The sequence below is a fragment of the Colletotrichum phormii genome (genome assembly GCF_030913505.1).
Source record: "Colletotrichum phormii strain CBS 102054 chromosome Unknown BDP81scaffold_4, whole genome shotgun sequence".
Lineage (NCBI taxonomy): Eukaryota > Fungi > Ascomycota > Sordariomycetes > Glomerellales > Glomerellaceae > Colletotrichum > Colletotrichum phormii.
The window spans coordinates 2,383,456-2,407,796 of NW_026851446.1; the positions used below are offsets into that span (position 1 = coordinate 2,383,456).

The following is a 24,341-nucleotide window of genomic DNA, read 5'->3' on the forward strand; positions in this document are numbered from 1 at the left end:
CGGTAAACGGTAAACGGTAAACGGTAAACGGACCAGACGGTCGCTGAGGGGGAGCATCCCATCGGACCAAGAAATGCCATTGTGTCATCCCATCAAACCCACCCAGCGTCGCAACGAAACGATGTCGCAGGAAACCGTTCCAGGTCCGAACACGCAAGGGAATGAGTCTGTACTCCGTACTGGTAGACCCTTTACCCTTTCGTTACGCACCTTGAATCGACGACATCTCTTATTGCCTCCAAATAAGCCTCACAATGAGACAGAAATGGTAGATTATGTCAACGAGGACTGTAAGATTGTACCATGAAATTGGACACCCAGTACGACAATCAAAAAGCAGGGTCCTTCCATAAATAAACCAGTGGCGCTCCCATCCACCCCATCCAAGTTTCCCGCTCCTAGTCAGCCCGGTTTCTGCTGCCCCCCACATCGCCACCAGTGACCAACTCTCGACATTGGACTCGAGTGTTGGACACCATTCGACCATTGTAGTACGGCACTACGGACACTGCGTACGAACACGCTAAAAGTCTTTCGGCGTGGTAAACTTTCGAAATGGTACGCCTCTCCCGTCAAGAAAGCGGGACGGCCAATTACCCCGTCAGGAAATGACCGTCGGCTTATGAGATCAGATGTGTGGACCACCATCGTGGCTCACGGCATGTTCCCGCGTTCCCTCTATGCCTCTCCCAGACTCCCAGCCTTTTGCAGTGTGCAACCTCACCTTACACAGGAGGGACAGGCGTGGCACTGTGACAGGGCAGGCAGGCTAGGATGGCACCAGAGCCCACAATGAGGCTCAAACGGCACCACCGTAGGAAAACCTGGCCTGGATCCAAGATATCAAGCATCTCCACCAAGGAAATCAGAATACCAAGACGGTTTACACGGCACTCATGCGGCACTTGGCCCGGAAAAATCCCCCCACAAACCTTACAACTCTGGACGCCTGTGAGTCTGGGACTTCTAGCTCTGACGTCAAATGCACCCCCCCCCCCGGTATTTCTGTATGCTCCTTTGTCTGGGGTTTCGGGAGTGTGTGATGCTTGGTGATGCACTTTCGATGGAGAACCTATCCAGTGGTGGGATTTGACGTAGATGAGACTGTGCTGGATGGAGAGGTGGGCATGAAAGAGCGACATCGCAAACAGGTTGACGGGACTCGATGACGGACGTCGACGCGTTCCTTGGCCACGATGACGGACTTGTGTCGAGACAGTAGCTCAAATCGAGTATAAAGAAATCCAGTGTGAAGTTTGCTTCAAGTCGACCTATTCTCATCATCATCAACAACAATCACAACTACAATCTCACCAGAGTCTCACTCATCAACACACCACAATCTACCATCCCAAGACCTCAAATCATCAAACAAACCCACCCTTCAAACACCCTCCACCAAGAAATCACAATGCACGGCGGAAGACACGAAAACTACGGCTCCAGCGGCATGGGCGGCGGCTACAACGACGGCCCTAGAGAAAACTACGGAGGCGGCGGTATGAACGGCAGCATGGGAGGAGGCATGGGTGGCGGCTACTCAAGCGGCGGCCGCGAAAACATGGGCGGCAGTGTGAGCGGCGGCATGGGCGGAGGCTACGGAGGCGGAGGCGGCCGAGACAACTACGGTCCTTCTGGCGGCATGGGAGGCGGCCACGATAACTACAACGGCGGTGGCGGCGGCGGCTACGGCGGCTACGGCGGTGGTCGTGAAGAGTACGGACATTCTGGTGGTCACTCTTCTGGACGTAAGTTCACTCTCATTCCACTGTGATCCCTCTTCCGTCCCCTTGGGGACATGTATCGAAACTAACATCATCATAGGCCGCAACAGCTATGACCGTCGCGACAGCTACGACCGCCACGATAACCACAGCAGCCACGGCAGCAGCCACGACAACCACGGCAGCAGCGGCGGCGGCAGCGGCGGAGGTCTCCTCGGCGGGATCCTCGGCGGCGGAGGCAAGGACAAGAAGGAGGAGAAGAAGAGCGAGGGGTTCACTGACAAGTTGATTGATGGTGCTGCTTCGTATGCAAAGAAGAAGTGGTAGAATGCATCTTTGACCACGAGTCGGGAAGATGAATGATGTAACGAATACCTCTTGTACCATTAGCCGGGCCTGACTGAATCAGGCAGGGCCTGTAGTAATAATTCCATGATTATCAAAGCTTTATTGGAGACTTGCCGTGGTTGAATGTTTTCTGTGCCTCAACTAAAACGCGTTTTTCAGTCTTGCTGGGTCTTCATCGTCCATTTCGCGTAGCAGACGTCAATAGTGTTTGACAAATCCAAGTCTCATCATCCTTTCACTACACACTCAGACATCACGTCTAAGCTACGTTCGAACTCGCAATCATTGTGAATCTCAGGCGATCTCATCGCATCTCATTCAAATCTGCCAAAGTGGCCTTCGGGGGCATATCCCTTCCCGGTGAATACTCTTGTTACATGCCCTCAGAACGCCAATTTCCACCCTCTCTCATCAATGAAAAAGAGGTCTGTTTCTCAAAATGTCCACTCCCAACGGCGAATAAACCCCTGCCAAGTCTCTCGCTAGTGTCCAGAGACACTGTTCGAGATAATTCAGAGTGATCACCAAAACCATGGCCTCTTCTTTCGGAGCAAGATTTTCAAGAAACCAATTTCCCCTTTTTTTGCCCACCCTCCAATTCTAATCTGGGGAACCGCCTCCCAATGCTGATGCAAATTTCCGAAAGCAAGGCAGGAACAAAAGAAAGCCCCGGGTGAGGGGACGAGTTGGGCAAGCTCGAAGATCAGTTGCAAGAGCTAGGAGAGCACACACACTGCAGAGGGTTCTCGAGCCAATCTCCGCATGGTGACGGAGGGGAAAGAGTGCTCTGCGTGATGCCCCGTTTGCCAAATATACAAGTCGAAGCCAAAGGGCGTCGAGGGATGTTTCAATATGTACCAATTGCGAGACCGTCGCCAAATCAAGAAGTCGTTAGGCACCAAGCTAGGCGCGCAAGAAGCACTCCAGATAGTCGCGAGTAACCGATAATCGCGCGTCTGGTCACGCTCACTCCTCCTTCTTGGGCTTCTCCGCGTCCTCGGCGGGCTGCTTCTTGTCTTCATCAGCCTTGGCCTTGGCCTTTGTCTTGCCTTCGTTGTACTTTGTCATCTTCTCGGACATGTACCGAACGGAGCGGCCGACGCCTGCGGTGAAGAAGCCCTTGATCGACTGGGCGGTCGCAGGCCAGTTGACAGTCTGGCGAATGACCTTGCGAATGGAACTTTGCAACTCCTCGGGCTTGTCCTGGACGATGCGCTGCTCAAAGCCACCGCCCTCGCGGCGCTTAAAGCTCACGGCGTCCTCATCCTTTGAGGCGTCCATCATGGCCTTGAAGTCAGCAGTCGGAACCATGAACTTCTTCTGGTACTGGAAGTAGAGACGCGAGCGGAATGCCTGGGGCAGGCGGCGGACCATGTTACCACGCTTAATGGGGTCCATATCCTGGTACATGGCACCGTCGTACTCGGCGTCGGCGGCGTGCTTGCTCTGCTGGTCGGCTCCCTCTGCAAAGTCGACGTTGGGAAGAGTGTTGAGCAGTGGACCGTATAGCTTGCGGAAGGAGACCATGTTGTTGTCCACAATGTTGGAGATCTTGCTCTTGTTCTCGGTAGGAAGAGACATGCGCGGGTCGCCAAGGTACGAAATGCCGGCAATGGTAGAGAAGAGCTCTTTCTCGGTGAACTTGGGGGGCAGAAGCAGGAGAGCAGTGCGGACCGCCGAAATCAGGTTGACCTGGTTTGCAAGGCGAACTCTGGGGTGATCACGCAGGATCTTAACCGGCTTGTGAAGTCTTCCCGCGAGGTACAGGTTGTTCCAGGTGGAGAGGTCGGTGCAGAGGTTGTCGATGGACGTGACGCCGTATTTGATGAGCATGCCCTTCTTGGTGACATAGGGGTTGAAGTAGACACCTGCGCCCCAGCGATCCTGGGTAGTAGAGACGAGGCCCGAACCGAAGCTGGCCAGGCCAGAGTAGTGGTCACGGTGCTGTCTGATGTTCAGCGAGTGCCAGTGCTGCGTGTGAGTGACGCCAAAGATGAAGTCAATCATCTTGGGGCCACCCTTTTGAACCTCTATCAATGAAGGGGACGGCTTGGGGTGGACAGCGCGAAAATCCTCGTCCGACACAGATCGGCTGACCTTGGACTGAGGAAAGACGCCGGAGCCGTATGCCATGGCGTACATGATGGGAGCGCGGAATTCCCGGACAACCTCGGTCAGGACCTTTTTGAACTCGGCGTTGACCTCCATGTGCTGGTTGATGCCGAAGCCCTTGTAGGGAAGCTCCTCAAAGTCCTCAATCTTGGCGTCAGGGTGTTCCTCCCAGTTGTCCACCGACAGAGTCGGGCCTGTCTTTTCCTTCTTTTCGCGACCCCAGTTGAAGTTGATCGCAGAGCCATGGTGAGTATAGGGAGGAGGGCTATCCTCCTGCTTATTCTCGTTTCCCGCATTCTCGTCCTTCTTGCCGGCGTCCGCTGAATAGTGGCGAGCGTAGTAGGGGAAACTCCGCGCAAGGCCAGGCGCAGCCACCGCTCGAAGCGCCTGGCTAGGGTTGCCTCGGAGCTATCCTACGCATCAGCCACTGTCGTCCCCAGCTCGTTCGCAACTTTTTGGAGAGGTGTTAGAGCTTACCAGGAGGCGAGAAAGCGTCATGATTGCGATTTGCGGTGTCTGGTGAGATTTTGGTGGTGGTGGTGGTATTCTGATGGTTGGTGTTGGGTTGAAGGGAGAAAGAGCTTAAAGAGGAGAATAGCAACACTTTCCAGGCTGCCTGTGAAGTTGACCCCCTCAAAATAAAGACACTTATTACTACAAAAGAGGCGGGCACGCTGGTGTTCTCAAGGCGAGAGCAACTGGTTAGAACCAAGTTCGGCTTAGACTCAGTCGTCAAGCTTAGTCGTCGCAGCCAGGCTCAGCCTTGTGCTCGGTATTCCAATCGGCCCAGCAATAGACTATGGTATCCAAAATCACAACAGCTCTTTCCAGTGTCCGGATCGAGAGGCAAGGCTGGGTAGTCGTAGATTCGCCCTCGTCAAGGGGATTCGCAATGGTGTCAAGCTCGGTTGTCCCGGACAATGATTTCCCTGCTGAGTAACGCCCCTTTCGTATGCCCCAATTGGCCGAGCTTCTCCTTCGCAAGCGGATCGATCGATAAATCGTGATGGTAGACGTCTAGGCTCGGGAGGTCGGCTCGGCGTGGGCGTTTAGGGAGTTTGTTGGGGGTTTGCGGAATGGGGGGTAATCCGGAGGTTGAAGCTATCGTTGAAATCTGCTTCTGAGCACCGGAGAGCACAGCAACGCTTAGTAGCAAGGGCACGGAGTGGATCCTGGTCAATGCTGGCGCCAAGTCAGGAACAAGCTCCCACAGCATGTGGGATGTACCCATCACGTCATGGTGCAGCTGCTCCCTGTCGCCCAAAGACCCCAGTATTGTGCCGGTACCTTTTCTCTATCCGTTTGCTTGTCTGAGCCACAGGGTCACAGGGTCTAGAGCCTTTGATATCTGTCTTACACCCGTGTAGGAGAGGTACCTAGGCAGCTGGTCAATGGTGGAACTGAAAGGCCATGTGGATGTCTTAGTGTGAGTGTTTGATGGCAACAAAAGAATCGTCTTTTCCTCAAGATGGCGCTAGATTCGTGTGTGCCATGCCGTGGATGCGAGGATGGCAAAACCGTCTTGCTGAATAGTTGAGAACCTCACTTGAGATTCCCGATCTTGCGTTGTCGTCTCGCATATCTCGCAAAAGTCGTGGGAATTCCATGTCTGAGGGAAGATTTTAGAGATGGTTCTGCCTATGGTGAGATAGAAAAGGTACGTAGACTAGGTAACTAAGAGACCGAGGCATGGATTTGCAATGGGAAGTGGCAGGAGCAGCCCATCATGAAAGGGAAGGAGCGATCTGAATCTTTCATGTCCTACCTATCAAGGTATTTTGCACCAAAACAGAGACAACTATACATCTCACTCAAAACATCATCTCTTTCTACAGCTAATGGCACATCCTCAACTTTTTAACTGTCAGAATTTTGATTCGAATCGTATATTAACCGACACTGCAACTCATCATGTCCGACAAGATAGATGAAGACGAAGACCCGAGAAAGGCTGAAGAAATCGGCATACTGCTCATGAGGAGCCAGCGATCTCCCGCCCGCGTCTCACCGCGGGAAACCAACAGCGTCGCAAATCAGCAGCAGCAGCGGACGCCAAATCCGCGGGGTGCAGCAACACCACCATCAGCAGGGCCCTCCATGCTACGTCACGTGATCTCATCCCCAGCATCCCCGGCCGTCAACAACCGCCAAAACATTGGCCGATCCTCAGGGCGCGTTGAGAAGAAGGAGCTTCTACGACACAGCAGCGGCGCAATGAGGTCGCATACCCCCTCGGGCGACCCTCCAGGGAGGCGCGCCTCCGTGACGAACCGTTTCCGCAACAGCACCGGCGGGAGTGCTCTTCCCAGACCTCATACTTCCTTGAGAGAATCCAGGGTACGTTTGGTTGCCTCTAGTAAACAAAAACAAACGAAAACGTTGGTTCGCTAACAACGGAGGTTTAGACTTTTCGCGCAACACAACCAACATACAACCTCTTCACCGGCGGCGATGCCAACAGCAGGCCAGGTTCCCGCGCAAGTCTCGCCGCCCCCGATTCCGTCCGCGCCTCATCCCACGAGAGCTCCAAAGAAAACATGGCGCCCCCCGACGCCGCCGAGTACGAGTCCCAGCGCCAGGTAATTGAGGAGCTCAAGGCCGAGCTGGGCACCCTGCGCTACACCATCAGCACCTTTGAGCAGGAGAAGCAGATGGCCGACGCCCGACACAATGCCGAGCTTGAAGACCAGCGCCGCCGCGCCCAGGCCGACTTCACGGCGAAACAGGCCGCCGAGACCGAAAAGTCCCAGGCCGCGCGCCAGCTGGAGAATACGCAAAAGGAGTTGAGCGACCTCCGCGACAATGTGGCCCAAGAAAAGACGAGTCTGGAGAAGCGTGCGCGCGATGCGGAAGAGGAGGCCCGCTTACTACAGGAACAATTGGAAGACTTGTCGAGCTCAAAGGACGAAGCGGCGCGCATCAACGAGAAAAAGACCATCGACCTCGAAATGCAGCTCCAAGCCGCCCAAAAGTCGACGCAGGAGCTCGAACAAGAAAGCCAGGCCCGCGAGGCCGCCCTCCAGCAGATCCAGTCCCAGCTGGTGGACAAGGACAACCACGTGGCCGACCTCGAATCCGAGGTCCTCCGCCTCAAGGCCCAGACGGGCGACGCCGACACCATGGCCATCATCAAGCGCGAGCTCTCTGAGCAGGTTGCGCACATCCGCAGCCTCGAGGCCACAAACCGCGAGCAGCTGTCGGAGCTGAAGCACCTCCGTCAAATCCACCGGGCCGTCGAGGTCGTCGAAGAGGAGAAGCGATCCCTTCAACGTAAGCTCGAGGCCGCCCGGACCCTCGAGACGGAGCTCGCAGAAGCACACATCCAGCGCCAGCGCCTCGAGGACGAACGTATCGCCTGGACTGGCTACCTCGCCAGCACAGACAACGGCAGCGGCGATCTCGAATTCGACTCCCCTGAAGCCGTCGCCCGCGCCCTCGTCGAGCAGCGCTACGAAAACGCCGCTCAGCTCGACAAGATGGGCTCCCTGCAAGCCGAGCTGGCAGCGCAAGAATCCTCAATCAAGTCCCGCGAGGAAGAGATCACCACTCTCAAATCTCAGCTCACTGAGGCGCGATCCGCCGTAACAACACAAAACGTCGACAAGACCCGCCTCCGCACCGAGCGCCAGCGCGTGCTCGCCGTCAAGGAGGTAGAGTACCTCCGCGCCCAGCTCAAGACGTTCGACGCCGAAGACGAGGCGTTCCAGCCCGAGGCCATCGACGAGACCCGCGCCCGTCGCATCCAGGAGCTCGAGGACCTCGTCGACAAGTACAGAAGCGAGGTTCAAGCCCTACACACGGAAATGTCCTCCCTCGAAGCAGGCAAACCACTTGCCACCCCAGACGCACCACCAGCAGCGGCCGGAACGAAGCGCCCGCGCGACGAAATTGACGACCCCTCGGCCGCACAAGAACAACTCGGCCTTCTCACCCGCAAGAACCGCAAACTCCAAGACCAGCTCGCCGCCGTACAAACCCAACACGCTCTCACCCAAAAGGAACTCTCCGTCACACAAGACCAACTCAAAGCCCTCAAAACACAATCCAAAACCCGCGTCCTGTCTCTGCGCTCCAACCCGACGTCAGATTACGAAGCCATCAAAGTCGCCAAACTCAAAGCCCTCGAGCAGGAAAACGCAGACCTCTTGGCGCAGCTCAACTCCAACGAAAACGTAGACCTCGTCCCGCGATCCCAGCTCGACGCAGCAGACCGTCTCGTAGAGGAAGCCCGCGCGGAAACCGCATCCGCCCAGAAATCTGCAAAACGCCTCAAGGAAGTGTGGTCTAAGAAATCCCTCGAGTTCAAAGAGGCCATTTTCTCGACGCTGGGATGGACCGTCATGTTTATGCCCAACGGTAAAATGCGCGTCGAGTCGACTTTTTACCCTTCCCAGACGGACGAGTATGAGAATTCCATCGTATTTGACGGCGAAAAGGGGACGATGAAGGTCGGTGGCGGGCCGCGGAGTGCGTTTGCACGGAGGATTGGCGATCAGATTGGGTTCTGGGTTAGGGAGAAGGGGTGTATTCCTGGGTTTTTGGCGGCGTTAACGTTGGAGTTTTATGAAGAGCATTCGAGGAACCAGATGCAGACTGAGTAAAGAGACTCGACTGCCGGCTGCTGGACTGCTTGCTACATACAGTTGTCACAGAGAATACACGGCAGAGCGTCTAGGGTGAAGGGGAAAAGAGACGAGAGGGTTGTTTCTCGCGTATTCACGGCGAGGAAGCTGCTTCTCCCCGATTTACATATTTTTATTACTACTACCTAGCCAAGGCGTGACGCGACGAAGAAGAGGAGTGTGGAGAGAGAGAGAGAGAGAGAGAGAGAGGAACGGGAGAGGGATGGCCTGGGATGGGGAGGCTGACTTGTACATGTTTTGATATCACGATGATACCTCCAACCTCACACCTCCAACACTGCGGTATTGAGAGTTTCAGATGCTTGACGGATAGTTATCCCTAATGATACTATGGCTTTTTACTTGTTCAAACTCGCACTCTGCACTTCGCATTTCACCTCCAGTCACCAGTACCACCTGAGTTACTTGGTAATTATAAGAAAAGGCACAGCCGATATCTTGAAAGTCTCTCTTTTCTTCATATCGGTACAGAAACTACCTACAAGCCCCCTCACAAAAACGTCCGTCCTCGTCATCAAAGGGATGATCCCACAACGCGAGATCATGCTCCTCGAAAATCCAACACCAGAATATGGGGAGGTTTAAAAAAATTTCAACAAGTGACCAGCCAGCCAGACAAAGTGATTATCCGGGGGTGTGTCTTCTTTTCCTTCTCCTGCCATGCGCTCGCTATGTAAAATGGTCTGTCTTCCAATGGCAATACAAAGTCTACCACTTTGAACGGGTATGTACACCACGCACCACATCTTGTTCATTAAAAAAGGTTCATGGCTGCAGAGATTACTTGGCCTCGTACTTGCCGCTTGTAATCTTCTTCACCAGATTCACGTCCACCCACTGCTGATCAGCTGGCAGCGCCGGCGAGGTCGGGTTGTCGTCGGCAAAGGGGTCGGCATCTTCGTCCTTGCCCTTGCCCTTGGTTTCTTCGAGTCGAGAGATGGTGATTCCGCTACCCAAAGTCTCCGGGGTAAGCTCCCAGCGAGCTTCGATGTGGCCAGGCTTGGGTTCCGCATTCTCGGCTCCCACAATACGGCACACAATCTTTTGGGTCTCGTTTGTGAGAGTCAAGTCGCCAAGACGCCAGTACACCAGGTGCTTGTCCTTCAAATGCGTTCCAGTCGGCTTTGTCTGGGCACCTGAAGCCTTGGCATCCTCGTATGTGGCGACGAATACGACGTTCTGCAGTGTAACAGGAGCCGTAAGGTTACTTGCGGGGTTGAGGGAGTACTGCAAGAGAAGTCCGAGCTTGTCACCCTGCGGCTTCCAAGCCGGGCGGATCATCAGAGGAACTTGCGCTGCCAGACCGGAGCCATCGGCATCGCCAGCGTGTACCCTATACGTAAACGCAGTAGATGTCTTATTGAGATGCGACACGTCCAAGTTGAACTCGTCAGACTTTGCAGGGCTGTTCTGAACAAAGATGCGGTTTGGTCCAATAACTTCCAGGCTAGGGGAGTTGTTAATCCTAATCGTCTCGTGTTCTGTTGAAAGTTAGCAATTGAATTTAGCTGAATGTAGGTTTGACTGACCTTGCGGGGCATCACCAGTTGCGTGGTAGGCGAAAGCGATTTCACCGTGAACCTTGGCGCTTTTGACGGTTCCATCTTCAAAGGTTGCCGATACCGTTTCAATGACGGAGGCATTGAGTCCAGGCTCGTGCATTTCGGGATGCTTCAGATGCGCTAGGCTCACAAGGGAGTTTGCCGAGCGGATTGACTGCGTATCTGATGTTGCGGCGATGCTTGCCTCGGACGTGAGGGCAGCAACGGTCGTAGGCTTGGACGACTGGCTTGGCAATGATGGCGACGTCGGGAATGGGTTCTCGTTCGTGAGCTCAGACTCGGGCAGGCTAGGAGGCGGCACGTAAATCGTATTCCTTACGTCTCTCCGTCCTCGCACAGTTCCCAACTTGCGTGACGGGGCAGCCATCTGCGTCAACGTGTTTGCGACATTCGACATGGCAGCCTGCTTCGCATCGGCATCCTCCTCGGCGATGGGTGAGCTCGCAATGTTCAGCTTGAACATCTGCTCATTCTCCTCGGCAGCCTCGCGCTGTGCTTGAGAAATGGGATCGTTATCGGGTGGTCGGATCGTGAAGCCTTCCTCGTCCTTGGCTTGGGAATCCTTGCCCCGTGACGGGGGAGGGCCGGGTGGAGGAGCAACATCCAAAGCATCGGTATCATGGTTTCCGTTGACGGGACCAGCAGAAGAACCCAACCGAGCACCATCTGATGGGAAGCTACTGAAGCCGTTGGTTCCTTCGTGGAGTGGTCCGTCTGTACCGGAAGACTGTGGCGGTCTGGGAGAGTCGGGTGTCTCGGGAAGAGCAGAGAGCCGGTTGTTCGTCTCGTTGAGGTTATTTGACGATGCTCGGGGAGAAAGTCCGGGGCGAACGTGAGTGCTACTATGACTGCTGCTGAGGCCTCGGCCGAAAGACGGGACACCGCCCTTTCCGGGGGAAATCTGACCGAACCCGCCGTGGACGCTCTGTCGGCGGCGACCGAGCATCGTGCCGATGCGGCTTCGCAGCTTCGACTCTGTGTTCGATGTTAGTCTCCTATTATCTAGACAGTATTCCATAGTGCAGCATACCACTCTTTCCTTCGCCTAGACCGGAGTGTTCGCTTGCGTCATCGTCGTGGTGGCCGAGACTGCTGGGCGGCGGTGGAGGCGGTGCCAGGGTCTGGCTCGTTGGGGCATTGGACGATTGTCTAGACGCCGTGGCCCTCCTCTCCAACCTCGGTCTGCCAGACAGAATCCTTTCCTTGAAGCTTGCGATTTCCTGTTCAGTGCGGATCTCCAGCATAGAAGCCAGGGTATCGGCAGCCCGGCTCTGGTTCCGTTGCGCCTGGTCGCTTTCGTGGGTCTCGTATTGCGTCAGCAGGTCGCGCAGCTGGTTCACGCGTTGCTCGTCGAGGGCTTGTAGGGTCTCGAAGATGAAGGGGGCCTGTGAATCCCAGTGCTGGGTGGCAGACTCTAGTCTCGCCGTGGCATCCGCCATCTTCTGGGTGTTCGTCTTCGGGCCCTTGCGGGCCAAGGCTTCGGTCTTTTTCTGGGCATCTTCGAGGTCTCGGGCCATGGAGGTCAAGTTGGCGGTGATGGTCTGCATGTTCTGCATCTCCTTGCGGGACTGGAAGTTGCGCAGGGGACCCTCGACATCTTTTTCGAGTTGGCTTGCGAAAACGTGGTGGGAGTGGGCAGTTGAGTCGACGGATTGAAGGATTTTGTCCCAGGGGCCGGAAAAGACGCTACACAATTTATCAGTATACGGTCCTACGCCTGAGAGTCAAACGCAATGGTTCAGGGCAACATACCCAAGCTCAGACGAGCTGTTGGGGACTTTGAAGGCCAGCAATTTCTTGAGGCTCTGGACGTATTGATCTTCGACTCGGCGGCGTTCCTGAGTGGGGGGTATTGTTCAGCATGGGATTGTCGTATGCGGTCGCATTGTAGTCATTGTGGGCGGTGCCTTCCTTACCTGCAACCAGTCTGCGATCTCGGTGTTGATCTTGTTTATTCTCTTCACACGATCGGTAAGGACGTTCACGGCCTGCATGGGCTGGAGGTGCTCCTTAACAAAGAGAAACAATAGTCAGCAAACCAAGTCGCAAACAATGCGCTCCTTCCAAGGCATTCGAAGTACATCAGTCGCAGTGAAGTGGATTGTGGAAGGCCAGCCAGACCTCGGCTTCTGCCTGGTAGGAGGGCCTTTCCACCACTGGGGAAAATAGTGACGGATTGACGGGAATGAATGGGGGAGAGGGGGGGGAAACATTACCAGCATGGCCGGGTACTCGGCCCTCGCGAGATCATCCATTGTGTCTAATTAGTGCGGCGCGCGCAAAGTCATGTACGATGAATGCAAGCAATGAGAGAAAAGGCGCGCATAGCGATGCTGTCTATGATGCGGGAAAAGGTGTAGGCGAAGTGAGGAGCATTCGCATCGTGGGAAAGTCGTGAGGTGTGAGGAAGGTGGGTTGTCCTGCGAGACGGCGGCGGCGGGAATTGAGTGGATGGTTGGAACAATAAGGCAGGAAGGAATGGCGCAGGCTGTCGCTGCTGTTGCCGAAGAAGAGGAAGGTCAGGCAGTCACCAGGTGCAGCAGGGTGCATACGACTGTACTTGGTATCCGTAGGTACTCCATTCTCCGTAAGGTATCCGTACCTATCTAAGGTACCTCTCCGTACTCCGTAGTCGCCAGTGATGTGTGGGAGAGTGGGCCCTTCCATTGGATTGGTTCCATGGAAAGCCGGGAAGAACTCCTGGTAGCCACAAGTCACTTTCAGCCACTATTTACAGCGAAAAGTGACTTGTTTTCGTCTTCTTATATTTAGTCTTGGGCTGATGATGAAGTGTGGAGAGGACCGGACCGGGGGGGGGGAGGGGGGGGGCATGAGCTGCGCTGGACTTGGGATTTCTTTGGTACGAAGTACATACATTCACAGGTCGGACTTGGACGATGCAATTACCAAGTACGAATACCTCAATGTACACTACCTTACCTTCTTACAGTACGTGAACATGAGCAGCCTCGATCAATACCAAGACGCGTCAACTGCATTCAACGCAACGTGGCGAGTCCCGTCTAATGCTGCCTCTTGCTTTACGTTGTTCAATGCTGCTGCGTGGCCTCGACGCCTCCTTGGTCTCCCACTGGCACCTGGGTGTCAATGTCATCCAACCTCATCCTTGAGATGTCTCACGTACCTTTTTCTCTTCTCGAATGCGTCGCCAATTGGCCCGAGTGCAGCCTCTCCGTGACCAAAGGTTCAGCGCATGTTCCACTGGCGCCTGATTTGAATTTATTGGATTCTGATGGGACAATTGGCCCGGGACCTGCGGACAAGGACACACCATCCATCAAATTCACACTCATCCACAACTCTGCTGCGGAGATTATCTATAGTAACCAGGAATAATCGCTACCCTTCTCCTTTTCCTCTTCTTTATTCTAGTCATCCTAGTATACATTCGATAGGAGAATAAGCTGGGTCAATTAGTTCCCTTCACAGCTCATCCGTGCTACGAGAGATGAATTACATCTCAACTCCAGTTCCACACTGACCAACCACCCTCATCTCTCTGAGCTTTGGGTCTGACAAGGCTCCTGTAGTCGAAACAGGCTAGCTCGGAGGGGAGTTCTGCAAATACGTCACGCACTTTACAGACCAAGTTAGCACACTTCTCAGCGCAAGTTGGCAACCGAGGAAGAACCCAATTGAGTCTTTCAGCTTCAACAAGCCCTCTTCTGAAGCTGACAAGAGTACCTACAGCAGGCAAGACATACACTTACATGAAGACTGAAGCAGGTAAGCACCATGGCACCGCTCGTCCCCCCTAATGCTGGAAACAACGGCGGCGGCGGGCTGCATAACCCAGACCACATTCCGTCAACATTAAGCAGCTTCCCTGCTTCCACGTTGCCTTAGTCACGTTGATCCTGTTTAGCATCCCGCATCCTCCAAGCAAGGTTCAGAGGAACGGTGCCTGTATGAGATGACGGGAAGTGCCCTGACGTGTCGCGCCCGCGTAAAGTCTCTGATCGAAATTCAATCTGAACCCGCGGAGACCAAGCCAGCGAGCGCAAGAGGGAAAGGGAAAAAAGAAAAAAAGGATATGACTCAGCCGCACCATCCTTGCAGGTTGTCAGCTGCGCATCAAGTTTTATTTTGGCCCTTGGTTTAATCGCAAGGATCTCGAAGCCAGAACACTACCCACCAATGTGTAAGTGCTGAGAAAAAAGGGCCCTTTCTGGCGCGACTTATTACCGGCAGCCCTCCAAGGACTGCGCAAAGTGAGACCCAAGAGTGGTGCGCATTAGCGCTGTAAAAGACCATGATAATCCTTACGCCTCGTGAGGCTAGGAGAGAAGCTAAGATTGAGTCGAAGAAATAATTAAAGACATATTTTGACGCCATGGAACGCCCCTCGTCAGGTACCCGGAATTGCGATGCCCAGCCAGGTATTATGTAAGCTCATTACCTTGGATGCTCTTCCTTTTCCTTCTTTCCCCTCGAAAACGAGGCAGCAAATCCGCACTGTGCGAACGCTGTCTTCCGGGCGGGCAAGGTCCACACCGGCGGGTCCGGCCCGGAGAGTCCTTCCACCGTCCACGGCTTCCATTTTCTCACACGGTACGTAGCTCTGTCTGACTGCGCTCTTTCCTGGCTGCGTCAGGGATCATCAACGAAAGGTGCAATGACGCCTCATCTCTTCCTGTTTGGCGCTCACTAAGAACAGTCAATTGAAAGCGACGCCAGTGCACAACCATCCAACGCTCATCATCCTTGCTCATCCACCTCACGCCGACTTCCGTCCTCGACAGCCGCTCGCTTCTCATGGCAGACAACGACTGGAGGACGCCATTATCGGCGTCAGATCGATATGAAAACATTCAGAGGATGCAAGTCACAGACCCTCAACATGCATTCAAGCCATACTTACACCAAATTCCCCGTAGAAAGTCTGTTTTGGAAGCAGCTAGTCCGGATGCCAAAGCCACTTCACAGTCGGACGCATTTGCTGTAGAAAATCAGGCTTATAAAGACTCGTCATCCAGAGTGAGTCCCCCGCCCTATCTCGCATCTTTTGCCTGGGTCCAACGCTTACATGTCAATGTGAGGCTCAATACGACGAAATCTGTCAGCTAGTCGGCTCAGCCAATTTGTCTCGCCCAGAAGCTTCGGCACCTGCTGATAACCAACCTGAAGATGCCGGCGTCACCATTGGTTCTTACAAAAACTGCATTCCATTTGCAAGTGGCCTAACATCAGAAGTCTACCGATGCAAAGACCGAGCTCTCAAGGTCATTGTGGAAACGCACAACATTGAGCCTCACAATCCGCAACGCGAGGCCAAGATTCTAGCGACCTTGGAACGACCATGCATTCCCCTTTTGGAAACATTCAGGGACCAAGAACAGAGATTTGTTTTGGTGTTTCCTTACAAGCCCATGACACTTGCCGACGTCATTGACAAAGGAACCATTCCATTGCCTCAGGTTAGACGTCTCTTCAAGGACATATTCACTGCTCTTGTAGACATTCACAGCCAAGGAATCATACACCGAGACGTCAAACCCGAGGCCATCCTGCTCGACGGCCCGGATGGGCCAGCATACCTTTCTGATTTTGGTACAGCCTGGCACCCAACCATGTCCATTGTCTCAGAGCCGGCCAAATCCAAGATTCTGGATATCGGAACTGGCCCCTACCGAGCGCCTGAAGCACTCTTTGGCGATAAAGCCTACGGTCCTTCTGTCGATATGTGGGCGGCTGGGGTCATGCTGGCCGAGTGCTGTCGCAGCCCCTCAAAGCTCTTGTTTGAATCAAGGCCAGCCCACGAGGACGGTAACCAGCTGGGTCTGATCTTGAGCATTTTTAAAACCTTGGGCACGCCGACACGCGAGACCTGGCCCGAGGCCGCAAGCTTCAAGACGCCGCCCTTTGAGATGTACCGCATGTTTGACAGCCAACCGTGGACAGACATTCTCCCCGAGGTTGATCCCCAAGCTCGAGACTTGATATCGAGCCTGGTGCGCTTTGACTCCAAGAGGGCTACGTCTGAGCAGGTGAGTTGCAAAGACCTCTTTCACCCGAAGCAATTGCTTTGCTAACTACACGATAGGCTTTACAGCACACATTCATGGTAGATGCTGAAGAAGGCCAAGCATAGAAGACCACCTAGTCTTCGAGGACAACGTGATGAAGCGCAGGTGTATTCGAAGATGGGTCGGTTTTAGCCTTTGGGCCGTCGAAGAAAGAAGGGCCACATTGTGCTGCAGGTATATACAAGGCCGTCGCTCTGTGTCCTTGGCCTCCATTGAGCCCCGCGAGCCTTGAAACCCTTTAGAGCGCTGCGACGAAGTCTCAGTGTCGAAAAACAAAGGCCTCGGAATCTCGCACGGGGTATTAATGTCTGCGGTCCTGCGCGCCCTCATCATCGAACCGCGTCAATTTCAACGTTTCCCATCTCGCAACTCCAAGTCATTTCAGCGACTATTAGTCTCATACGCACTTCGGAAGTTTGAAGAAAGCTGCCAAACAATGGCCCCCCTCGGCATCAAAAGGTCAAAAGATCGCCCATCTTCTGGCCCGAAAAAAGTAAAAACCTATGACGGCGCGAATGTGGGCAAACAGAACGCACCGGATACAAAACTTCTCAAGGGCCAATCCGAGGGGTCAAGGCGAGATGATAGAAGAAAGAGCGATGCCATACCAGCCATCAACAGCGTGTCCAAAAGAACAGCAGGAGGCAAAATCCCCCGCCATTGTTCCCGAGATAAACACAAATACCACAAGGATTGTGTGAAAGCTGGTTGTATGGTGAAGTGTGACGAGTGCATATGGTATGTCTCTACAGAGAAAGGTAATAATGAATCGGAATGCCGAAATTGCAGGAACAACGAGAGACGTCAAAGACAGATAGAGGACCGAGAGAGGGGGCCGGGTGCCATCGCCAACAGGGTCTTGGCCACCCGGCAACAGCCTGCTCGCGTCACCAAAAGCACCACGCGGCTCCGTAAGGAATCTCTCAGGCGTTCCTCTCAGATTGTGTGGGCCAACAGGCTCGGGAAGGTCATCCCGATGGCCATTCTCGAGGACGTCCCGGAAACCACCAACTCCGACACGAGTATGGACGAATGCTTAGTCTCCGACGTTGTCGAATCCGATACGAATATGAGCGATGCCGATGAGGAGTCTGTTCCTGTATGTGTCGAGCCCATCACGGATGTCAAGGAGAAGTTGAGATTCAACCCAGAGAAACCGGGCCCTCTGTCTCTTGAGGAGCTGCGCCTTCGACATATCCGGGAGGCCGAGGATATTCTCAAGTTGGTTCGTGAGGGTCTCGATAGGCTGATTTGAGCTGGATGGTGCCATGGTGTTACGCGGGTTTACGGACTGTTGGGAATCTTGCATTTTTGAAAGTGTCTGCTTTTTGTCATCTATCTACGCCTGGCATTCTAGCCTTTTGCTTGCTCTTTTCGATACGTTCTAGAACATGATTTTACAAGAGAATATACTTTCCATCTTCTTGACCTCATCTTCCTCATCTGACCTTCTTCTGTTCCCCTTTCCCTTTGGAATCCTCTCACAACCGCATTGCGCGTGAGGGAGCTACCTTAGACCACATAATCCGACTGTTGCCCCCTGCGCGCCCTGGTATCTTGACCCAGGTAATCAATCGGGTTACGGCACAGCGGGCACGTGTTTTGGTTACTGCTCTGGAACCACTTGTACAGACAGGTGCGGTGAAAGAGGTTCTTGCACGTCGAGCACCGCTTGTCGGGCATGCGCTTGTCGGTGGAGATGATGGAGTAGCAGATGGCGCACTCGGATTGACCCTTGAGGGCACCGACGATGTTGCGGCGGAAGGCGGAGAGGCCGTCGATGATGCTTCCGTTCTGTTTGTGGTGGTCAGTATTTCGACTGATAGAATGGGTTAGGAGATTGGGAGGTAAGCTTACCGAGAATGTAATCACGCCCTGCGTCGTGAGAAGCCAACTCTGCCACTTGCGCTCGTTGACGGCGACACGGTTGATCCCGACGACGGAGACGCCTTCAATCGGATAACTCGCGGGGACCTTGACGGCAATAGACGCCATGCTCTCGTCGACCTCGACGCCGGCCGTGATCTCCCTCGACGCTTTGCTGACTTTCACCACGAGCTCCTTTTCGTCCTCGTCGGCGGGCGGGTCCTGGGCCGCTGCCCATGCCGCCACCTCGTCGAGCGCGTCCGAGACGATGATGGGAGAAAAGTAGCGCGTCATCCAGCCCTCTACTGCGATGCGCGTCTGCTTGGAGCGGCAGTCGAGGTACCACGTCTTAAAGAGACCGGGTGTGTATTTCAGGGTGAGGTAGTACAGGTGCACGAGCAGCCAATGCAGGTTCCGCTCGTCGGGCTCAGCGTCGGCGAGGGAGACGCTGTACGAGGTGAGGTGCTGCGTCGTCAGACCCTCGCGCTCGAGGTTGAGCGGGTGCGCGGCCGAGTGGCCCAGCACGTCAAACGTAAAGTCCATGAGCGGGGCAATGTAATTTTCTGTTTTGAGGTGCTCCGTGTAGTCTTGGCGGACTTTGAGGGAGGCGGTGGAGAAGGCGTCGAAGATGAGGTGCCATGAGAGCAGGTAGGAGCGGATCGCGAGGGGAAACTGCGCGAGGACTTCGTCTGGGTAGCGATCTAGCGTGGGTGCGTCGAGGAGGGAGAGGAGTTCGTCTGGGAGGCGGGCGTCGGTCTTGTCGAGGAGGACGTTGACGGAGAGTTCTTCCTGGCGGGCGGGGAGGGCGTAGTGGAGGAGGTTGAAGGCCGCTGTCTGGATGGAGCGGGAGTCGGCGGCGATGAGGCCGTAGAGGTCCGAGAGGTCTGTGACGTGCTTTAGGGGGATCTTGTTGACTTGTCTGCAGATGATGGCGTCGACGATCTCGAGGGGCTGCGTGGTCTTTTCGCGGTCGAGCTTGAGGAGCTCGATGAGGGAGAGGGATTTGGTTTCGGCGAACTCTTTGATGGCGACCACGAGGTCGTCGTTTGGCTCCGATAGTGTCTCTAGGGCGGTCATGAGCTTCAGCGATGCGTGGATGTACGGCAGCGAGTAGTCGAGGCGGTCGTCGGAGGCCCTTGCCCATAGCGCGGTGGAGAACTCGATCGCCTTTTCCCAGTATGAGCCGTATACGTCCTTCATGCAGGGGAGCAGCCTCTGCAAGGATCTGCAGATCTCGGCCGACAGCGCGGGAGTGAGATTAGGGATATCGTCCACCCAAGACGTGATTTGGCGAACAGCAAAGACGATGCGGTTGTTGGCCACGGGAACCTCGCCGACCTCGTAGACTTGCAGGCATGCGTTGAGGAGGACGAGGACAAGCAGCGTTTTCTCGGCCTTTTCAGGCTCAACACTGGCGCCCGCAATGTCACTAACAAGACGGTTGCACAGGTTGTTAATGGCGTTTGAGGATTCCAGGCTCTCACCGAAGCCGGCGAGCACAGCTGTCGCTGCCAGGATTGTTGGTGGCGTGGCCTTGAGAGTGGCCAGTTGGTTGATCTTTTCGTCTCCAGTCACAGGGAAACCGTGTTTCTCGGCAAGAGTCTGGAAGAGGTCGCTCAATGCTCTAGAGCTGTAGACTCCCAACGGAGTGAGCTCCTTCGTCTCTTGCGTCATGATGGCGATTAGACCGTTGACCAACTTCGTCGAGCCAGCTTCTGAGCCGTCTCTCCATCCCTTGGCTTCATCGGCGATGACGTTGATGGTTACGCGAGTGGAAGAGACGAACGATTCAGCCGAGGCAAGGGCATCTCCCATCTCGAGGTTCAGGAACAGCTTGTTCTCGTCCATTAGTGTGATCTGGTCTGACACCATCTGAACCGAGACACAAAGGAGGTAGAGCAGCTCGACCTGGAAGCTGTCAGGCAGACTGGAGACTGAAATGTCCGACGACAAGAGCTTCGAGGTGTAGGATGCCATTCTTGCTGGGATGGAGAGACCGTCTCGGTCTCTGCGCACACGAAGGCGCTGGTCTGACTCGGTAGGTTGAACGAGGAAGTGAGCGCCCGCCAGACCGCTAGTGATCGATAATGACGGGTTAAGCTTGGCCTGGAAGAACTTTGAGAGCTGCTGCATCCAGATGTTCGTGCTCGGGAACAGGTCCTCGATGGCGACAGACCCAGCTTGGGACGCTTGGAGGGCTTGTTGAACCAGTGTTTCGACGCCGAGTGACTGTGGCCCAGCGTCTTCGAGATTACTCTGGATAATGGTAACGACTGGCGATGCGCCATCGGTGGGCTGTTCCAGTAGCGCCCTCAACGAGGTCGCACGCGAAGAGACTGCTCTGTCCTTCAGTTCGGCAAGTCCCAATAGCTCAGTCACAACCGCCATGTGCGTTGACTCGTCCTGAGACAAGAGTCCAGGCTTGTTGTTCGTAATGATTTCCAGGGAGCGAAGGGCCTTGACAGAGTGTTGCTTGTCTTGCGACAAGGCCAACACGCTGTTGTCTACCAATTGCTTGGCCGTCGAATCGGCGATGGCATCGTTGCCAAAGGCTGCCTCGAACAGACTCCAGGCATCCAGCTCTCCGCGGGCTGTGCTGGAGCACTTAGATTCGATGAACTTTTGGAGCTGCTCGTGTGACTGGGAGAGCTTTGACGCCTTTTGGTTCGCAATGAGACGTTCGATGCCTCTGACGGCCTGCGAGTCATCGGACAGGCTCAACATAGCTTCGATCCAGGTCTTCCAGATACTGGCGTAAGCTGCTTCCTGTCCCTCCAGAGTGCCAAGGACATTGACGCAGTTCAGCAGATCGGGACCAGACCGTGAAGCCATCAAGACGTCCATGCGATCCCGGCCTTGCGTTGACAGGAATTGCTCCAGGGCTTGGGCAGCTTCTGCGTCCTTCCGCACACGCGGAGCGTTCTTACCCACACTGTAGAGTACTGCAGCTGCCCCATATGGCTTGAGATTTCTGGTTGCCAGGAGGTCCACGCTGCATTTGATGATAGCCCTTGAAGGCTCGATGAAGAGACTGTCCGTGGGGTTTGCCTTCTGAACTTGACCAACGAGAGTGAACCAGCGAGTGCCCTCTGAAGCAATAGCTTCTTGAGACTTTTCGTAGTCCTTTGAAACCTCTGGGAGTGAGCTGGATATTCTGGTACAGAAAGCCGACGAGAGCAGCCCCAACTTGTCAGTTGTTGCCTTGGTCAGTTCCCCGGATGACGAGCCGACAGAGACACCGTATACTTCTCCCAGCACCGGAAGCCGTCCATTCCCGCCAATCTCCCATGACGAGTTTTCGGGTGTCGGTAAGAGGAAGTGCTCGATCAGAGGGAATAGATGCTCTTGAACAAGCGTTGCCCTCTGACTGTCGGAAGCAAAGGTTTGCAATAGGTGCTTGGTAGTTCTGGCATAGCAGGTCCACGCCGCGGTGGAGTTCATCCGCGGCTCCTCTCTGCTTGTGATACCTGTCCTCATTGACTTGAGGGCGTCGGCTGAAGCATCGACCGTGAAGAGCTCGGTTGGGATGGCCTTGATCAGGTGCTCGAGGTGCTCCCAGTACTTGGCGGAGCTGCTCTGGGAGCCCTTCTCCAAGAATCCATTCAGCCTGGTAATCGGGGTCTTCTTCTCGCTCGAGCTCGTCCAAACCTCGGGGAACTTGGTCGTCAACTTTGTGAGAACCCTGACATACTCGACAGCCGATCCTGCTTGGCTGCTCTTGAGTCCCTCGGCAACGAATGTCTTCTTCAGGCGGGAAATTTGGGAGGATACGGAGTCGGGCCTCTTGTCGAGACACGCCCATAACAGCTGGCACGCCGTCTTCTTGACCGAACTGTCGCCCGTGACCACGCTCTTCCAGACCTTCTCTTCGGCGAAGAAGGTATCGTACGCCTCCTCTTCCTTTTGAATGTCGGTCGACTCGAGCTTTTGTAAGAGACCGAGTACAAGAGAGAGACTCGCGCCTACTACCCGTAGATATTTAACATCGGCATCGTCGGCTGTCGTAGATCGTTCGTCGCTGAGGGTGTCCTTGGTCTCCTGGATAGCGTCGGTCGCATATGTCAAGATCTGTGACTGGCACTTGTTCCAAAACAGCGCGACCTTTTCTGGGCTGCTGAGGAACGAGGAGAAGCCATCATTGGCCGCCCTCGACACCACTCTGTCCTTGTCATATAAGCCAGCGAGCCAGGTCCCGACGATTTTCGGTACGCGCTTTTCCATGCGCTTCCGTGCCGACTTCATCAACTCGAACTGCAGGGTGTGGGAGAGTTCGCGGACGCGGCGAGAGTTGTCTATCGAAATGCGAGGGTATATTTGGACCTATTACACAAATTACCACATGATCATCAAACCATATAGTCTCCTGGGAATAACGCACCCATGCTTCCAAGATGGCCTCTTCTACACCTCCTTCCGCTTCGAACGGGTGAGCCTGTACGTAGGCGAGGAGGTCCTCCAGCGCCTTGGCTTTTGTTGTAGCATCTTTCTTGAGGGCGTTCTTGAAGGAAACAACGACGTTCGCATCGGATATGGAGGTCAAGTCGGGAGGCTCGGAGAGGTAGGATAGACCACTACCACCAGCGGAGGAGAAGCCGCTGAAGCCACCAGGCGCTGGACTGCCAAAACCCCTCGCGCCGGATGATCGGCCGCTTCTACCAAAGGCACGCGACATGATCTAGTGTGAATGAAGGTAATGTTGAAGGTGTTATTGTCGAAGATGTTGGTGCAGCTCAGTGCAGGAGTTCGCGCGGCGCAAGGAGGCAACTGGAAAGCTCGAAAATGACGTTGGCGGGGTAGTTACGATTTACAGTGCACAAATGCGAAATGCGGCGGGCAGGGCACCACCTTTAATTTCTCGTTCGAGGTATCGGAGATCGAAGAGAAAGCGAGAGGGATTGGTAGCGGAAGTGGTATGCAAAGTCTATAAGAAAAAGAAAGGCTTTCTCCGACTGTATTCCCCCCAAGGTAGGTATCTAGTGAATACAAATGATGACCATATGAAGTCGATTCCAAAGAAAAAAGTTCGGGTCGCAATCACAGAAGGGGCGAGACTCGTTGCGCCGCAAAGAGCAGCAGCGCCGAGTTGACTCAGGCCGAGTGAACAATTTGATCCCTGGCCGCGGCGAATGAAAACGGATGAGATGCCCCGCCAAAGCTCCCTCTGATGATGCTGTCATGCCCTGTCTTAGGTAAGCATATCCGTGCTCTCAGACAGCTGGTCTTAGGTCAGCAATCTACACACGTGATTCAGTCACTTTCTGGCTTCACCCGTGCACACTGCCCAGGTGTGAGGTACCTACCTAATCTGCCCCCTACCTTATCCATTCGCGTCGATTGGGCCGCATTCATCACAGCTTCAAATTGCTCCACTTTCCAGCCACTGGCGGAACTCAGCACCTGCGTCACTGGCCAGTTGCACCAATTCGGGGTCGTTCGGCGGTTTCAAGCGTTCCTCGGGCAAGAGGGCCACTGTCCACACTGCACACTGCACAGAGGCTTACCCCGCAAACTGGCCTGCTGAAAGCTCTCCACCCAGGCGCGCACCTCAGTGGCTCTCAGCCCACTGTGCCCACGGTAGCCCACCCGGCTCACTGCGGGAGCAGCGCTAGGGAGCGGTAACTGTGGATCCCACCTTCCCCCATTGCGACCTACCACCTGGTCCACGTCCCAACCCGGCCAGTCGCAGCTGATTGCCGCTTGCTGCTCCCTCTGGCCCGTCTTGTGCCATCGGTCCATTCTATCCGTCCACTACCTTTTGAACTCTCGCTACTTCTTTCCTTCCAACCTTGCTCGCCTCTCTCTGAACATCGCCAAGGTGGCGGATTGAGATTTCAATTCTTTCCTTTTCAACTCTACGTTTCAAGCAACATCGTGTCTTACAGCCTACATGCGGGTCGTGATTCGAGAAGCTCTCCCCCTCACTTCTCCCTCGTGTAAGTCGTTCCGGTTTATTCACGTGCGCTCGAGTCCAAGTACTCGCTGCCGCATTTGGCCGACCACTCTCTACCCTCGAGAAAGCACGACGCGCCCGCAGTTTCC

General features: G+C 54.7%; 8 protein-coding genes across 8 annotated transcripts; 4 read left to right on the forward strand and 4 right to left on the reverse strand.

The window, feature by feature from the left end:
• Positions 1-1,411: 1,411 nt before the first annotated feature.
• On the forward strand, positions 1,412-2,051 carry BDP81DRAFT_391354 (uncharacterized protein; the record flags this gene model as incomplete). Its single annotated transcript, XM_060587541.1, has 2 exons — positions 1,412-1,748; positions 1,825-2,051. The coding sequence occupies 2 exons, from the start codon at positions 1,412-1,414 to the stop codon at positions 2,049-2,051; spliced, it is 564 nt and encodes a 187-aa protein (XP_060449309.1).
• A 987-nt stretch (positions 2,052-3,038) lies between these two features.
• BDP81DRAFT_446951 (mitochondrial matrix Mmp37-domain-containing protein) lies at positions 3,039-4,682 on the reverse strand (the record flags this gene model as incomplete). Its single annotated transcript, XM_060592125.1, has 2 exons — positions 3,039-4,592; positions 4,662-4,682. The coding sequence occupies 2 exons, from the start codon at positions 4,680-4,682 to the stop codon at positions 3,039-3,041; spliced, it is 1,575 nt and encodes a 524-aa protein (XP_060449310.1).
• BDP81DRAFT_368695 (uncharacterized protein) lies at positions 4,586-5,522 on the reverse strand. The gene has a single exon (XM_060586565.1). It carries the CDS (start codon positions 5,413-5,415, stop codon positions 5,083-5,085), a length of 333 nt encoding a protein of 110 aa, XP_060449311.1. The 5' UTR covers positions 5,416-5,522; the 3' UTR covers positions 4,586-5,082.
• An 847-nt stretch (positions 5,523-6,369) lies between these two features.
• On the forward strand, positions 6,370-9,016 carry BDP81DRAFT_368697 (spindle assembly checkpoint component MAD1). The gene is made up of 2 exons (XM_060586566.1): positions 6,370-6,521; positions 6,590-9,016. Exons 1-2 carry the CDS (start codon positions 6,399-6,401, stop codon positions 8,783-8,785), a joined length of 2,319 nt encoding a protein of 772 aa, XP_060449312.1. The 5' UTR covers positions 6,370-6,398; the 3' UTR covers positions 8,786-9,016.
• Positions 9,017-9,196: 180 nt separating this feature from the next.
• Positions 9,197-12,822, reverse strand: BDP81DRAFT_167261 (SAFF domain-containing protein). The gene is made up of 6 exons (XM_060582125.1): positions 12,606-12,822; positions 12,306-12,398; positions 12,142-12,227; positions 11,420-12,075; positions 10,357-11,364; positions 9,197-10,308 (listed from the first exon to the last, which is right to left on the reverse strand). Exons 1-6 carry the CDS (start codon positions 12,642-12,644, stop codon positions 9,608-9,610), a joined length of 2,583 nt encoding a protein of 860 aa, XP_060449313.1. The 5' UTR covers positions 12,645-12,822; the 3' UTR covers positions 9,197-9,607.
• Positions 12,823-15,023: 2,201 nt separating this feature from the next.
• BDP81DRAFT_167290 (kinase-like domain-containing protein) lies at positions 15,024-16,621 on the forward strand. The gene is made up of 4 exons (XM_060582128.1): positions 15,024-15,230; positions 15,288-15,387; positions 15,450-16,397; positions 16,454-16,621. Exons 1-4 carry the CDS (start codon positions 15,166-15,168, stop codon positions 16,499-16,501), a joined length of 1,161 nt encoding a protein of 386 aa, XP_060449314.1. The 5' UTR covers positions 15,024-15,165; the 3' UTR covers positions 16,502-16,621.
• On the forward strand, positions 16,421-17,819 carry BDP81DRAFT_167287 (uncharacterized protein). Its single transcript, XM_060582127.1, has one exon. It carries the CDS (start codon positions 16,741-16,743, stop codon positions 17,689-17,691), a length of 951 nt encoding a protein of 316 aa, XP_060449315.1. The 5' UTR covers positions 16,421-16,740; the 3' UTR covers positions 17,692-17,819.
• On the reverse strand, positions 17,820-22,831 carry BDP81DRAFT_167286 (uncharacterized protein). The gene is made up of 2 exons (XM_060582126.1): positions 18,294-22,831; positions 17,820-18,230 (listed from the first exon to the last, which is right to left on the reverse strand). Exons 1-2 carry the CDS (start codon positions 22,542-22,544, stop codon positions 17,949-17,951), a joined length of 4,533 nt encoding a protein of 1,510 aa, XP_060449316.1. The 5' UTR covers positions 22,545-22,831; the 3' UTR covers positions 17,820-17,948.
• Positions 22,832-24,341: the final 1,510 nt, after the last annotated feature.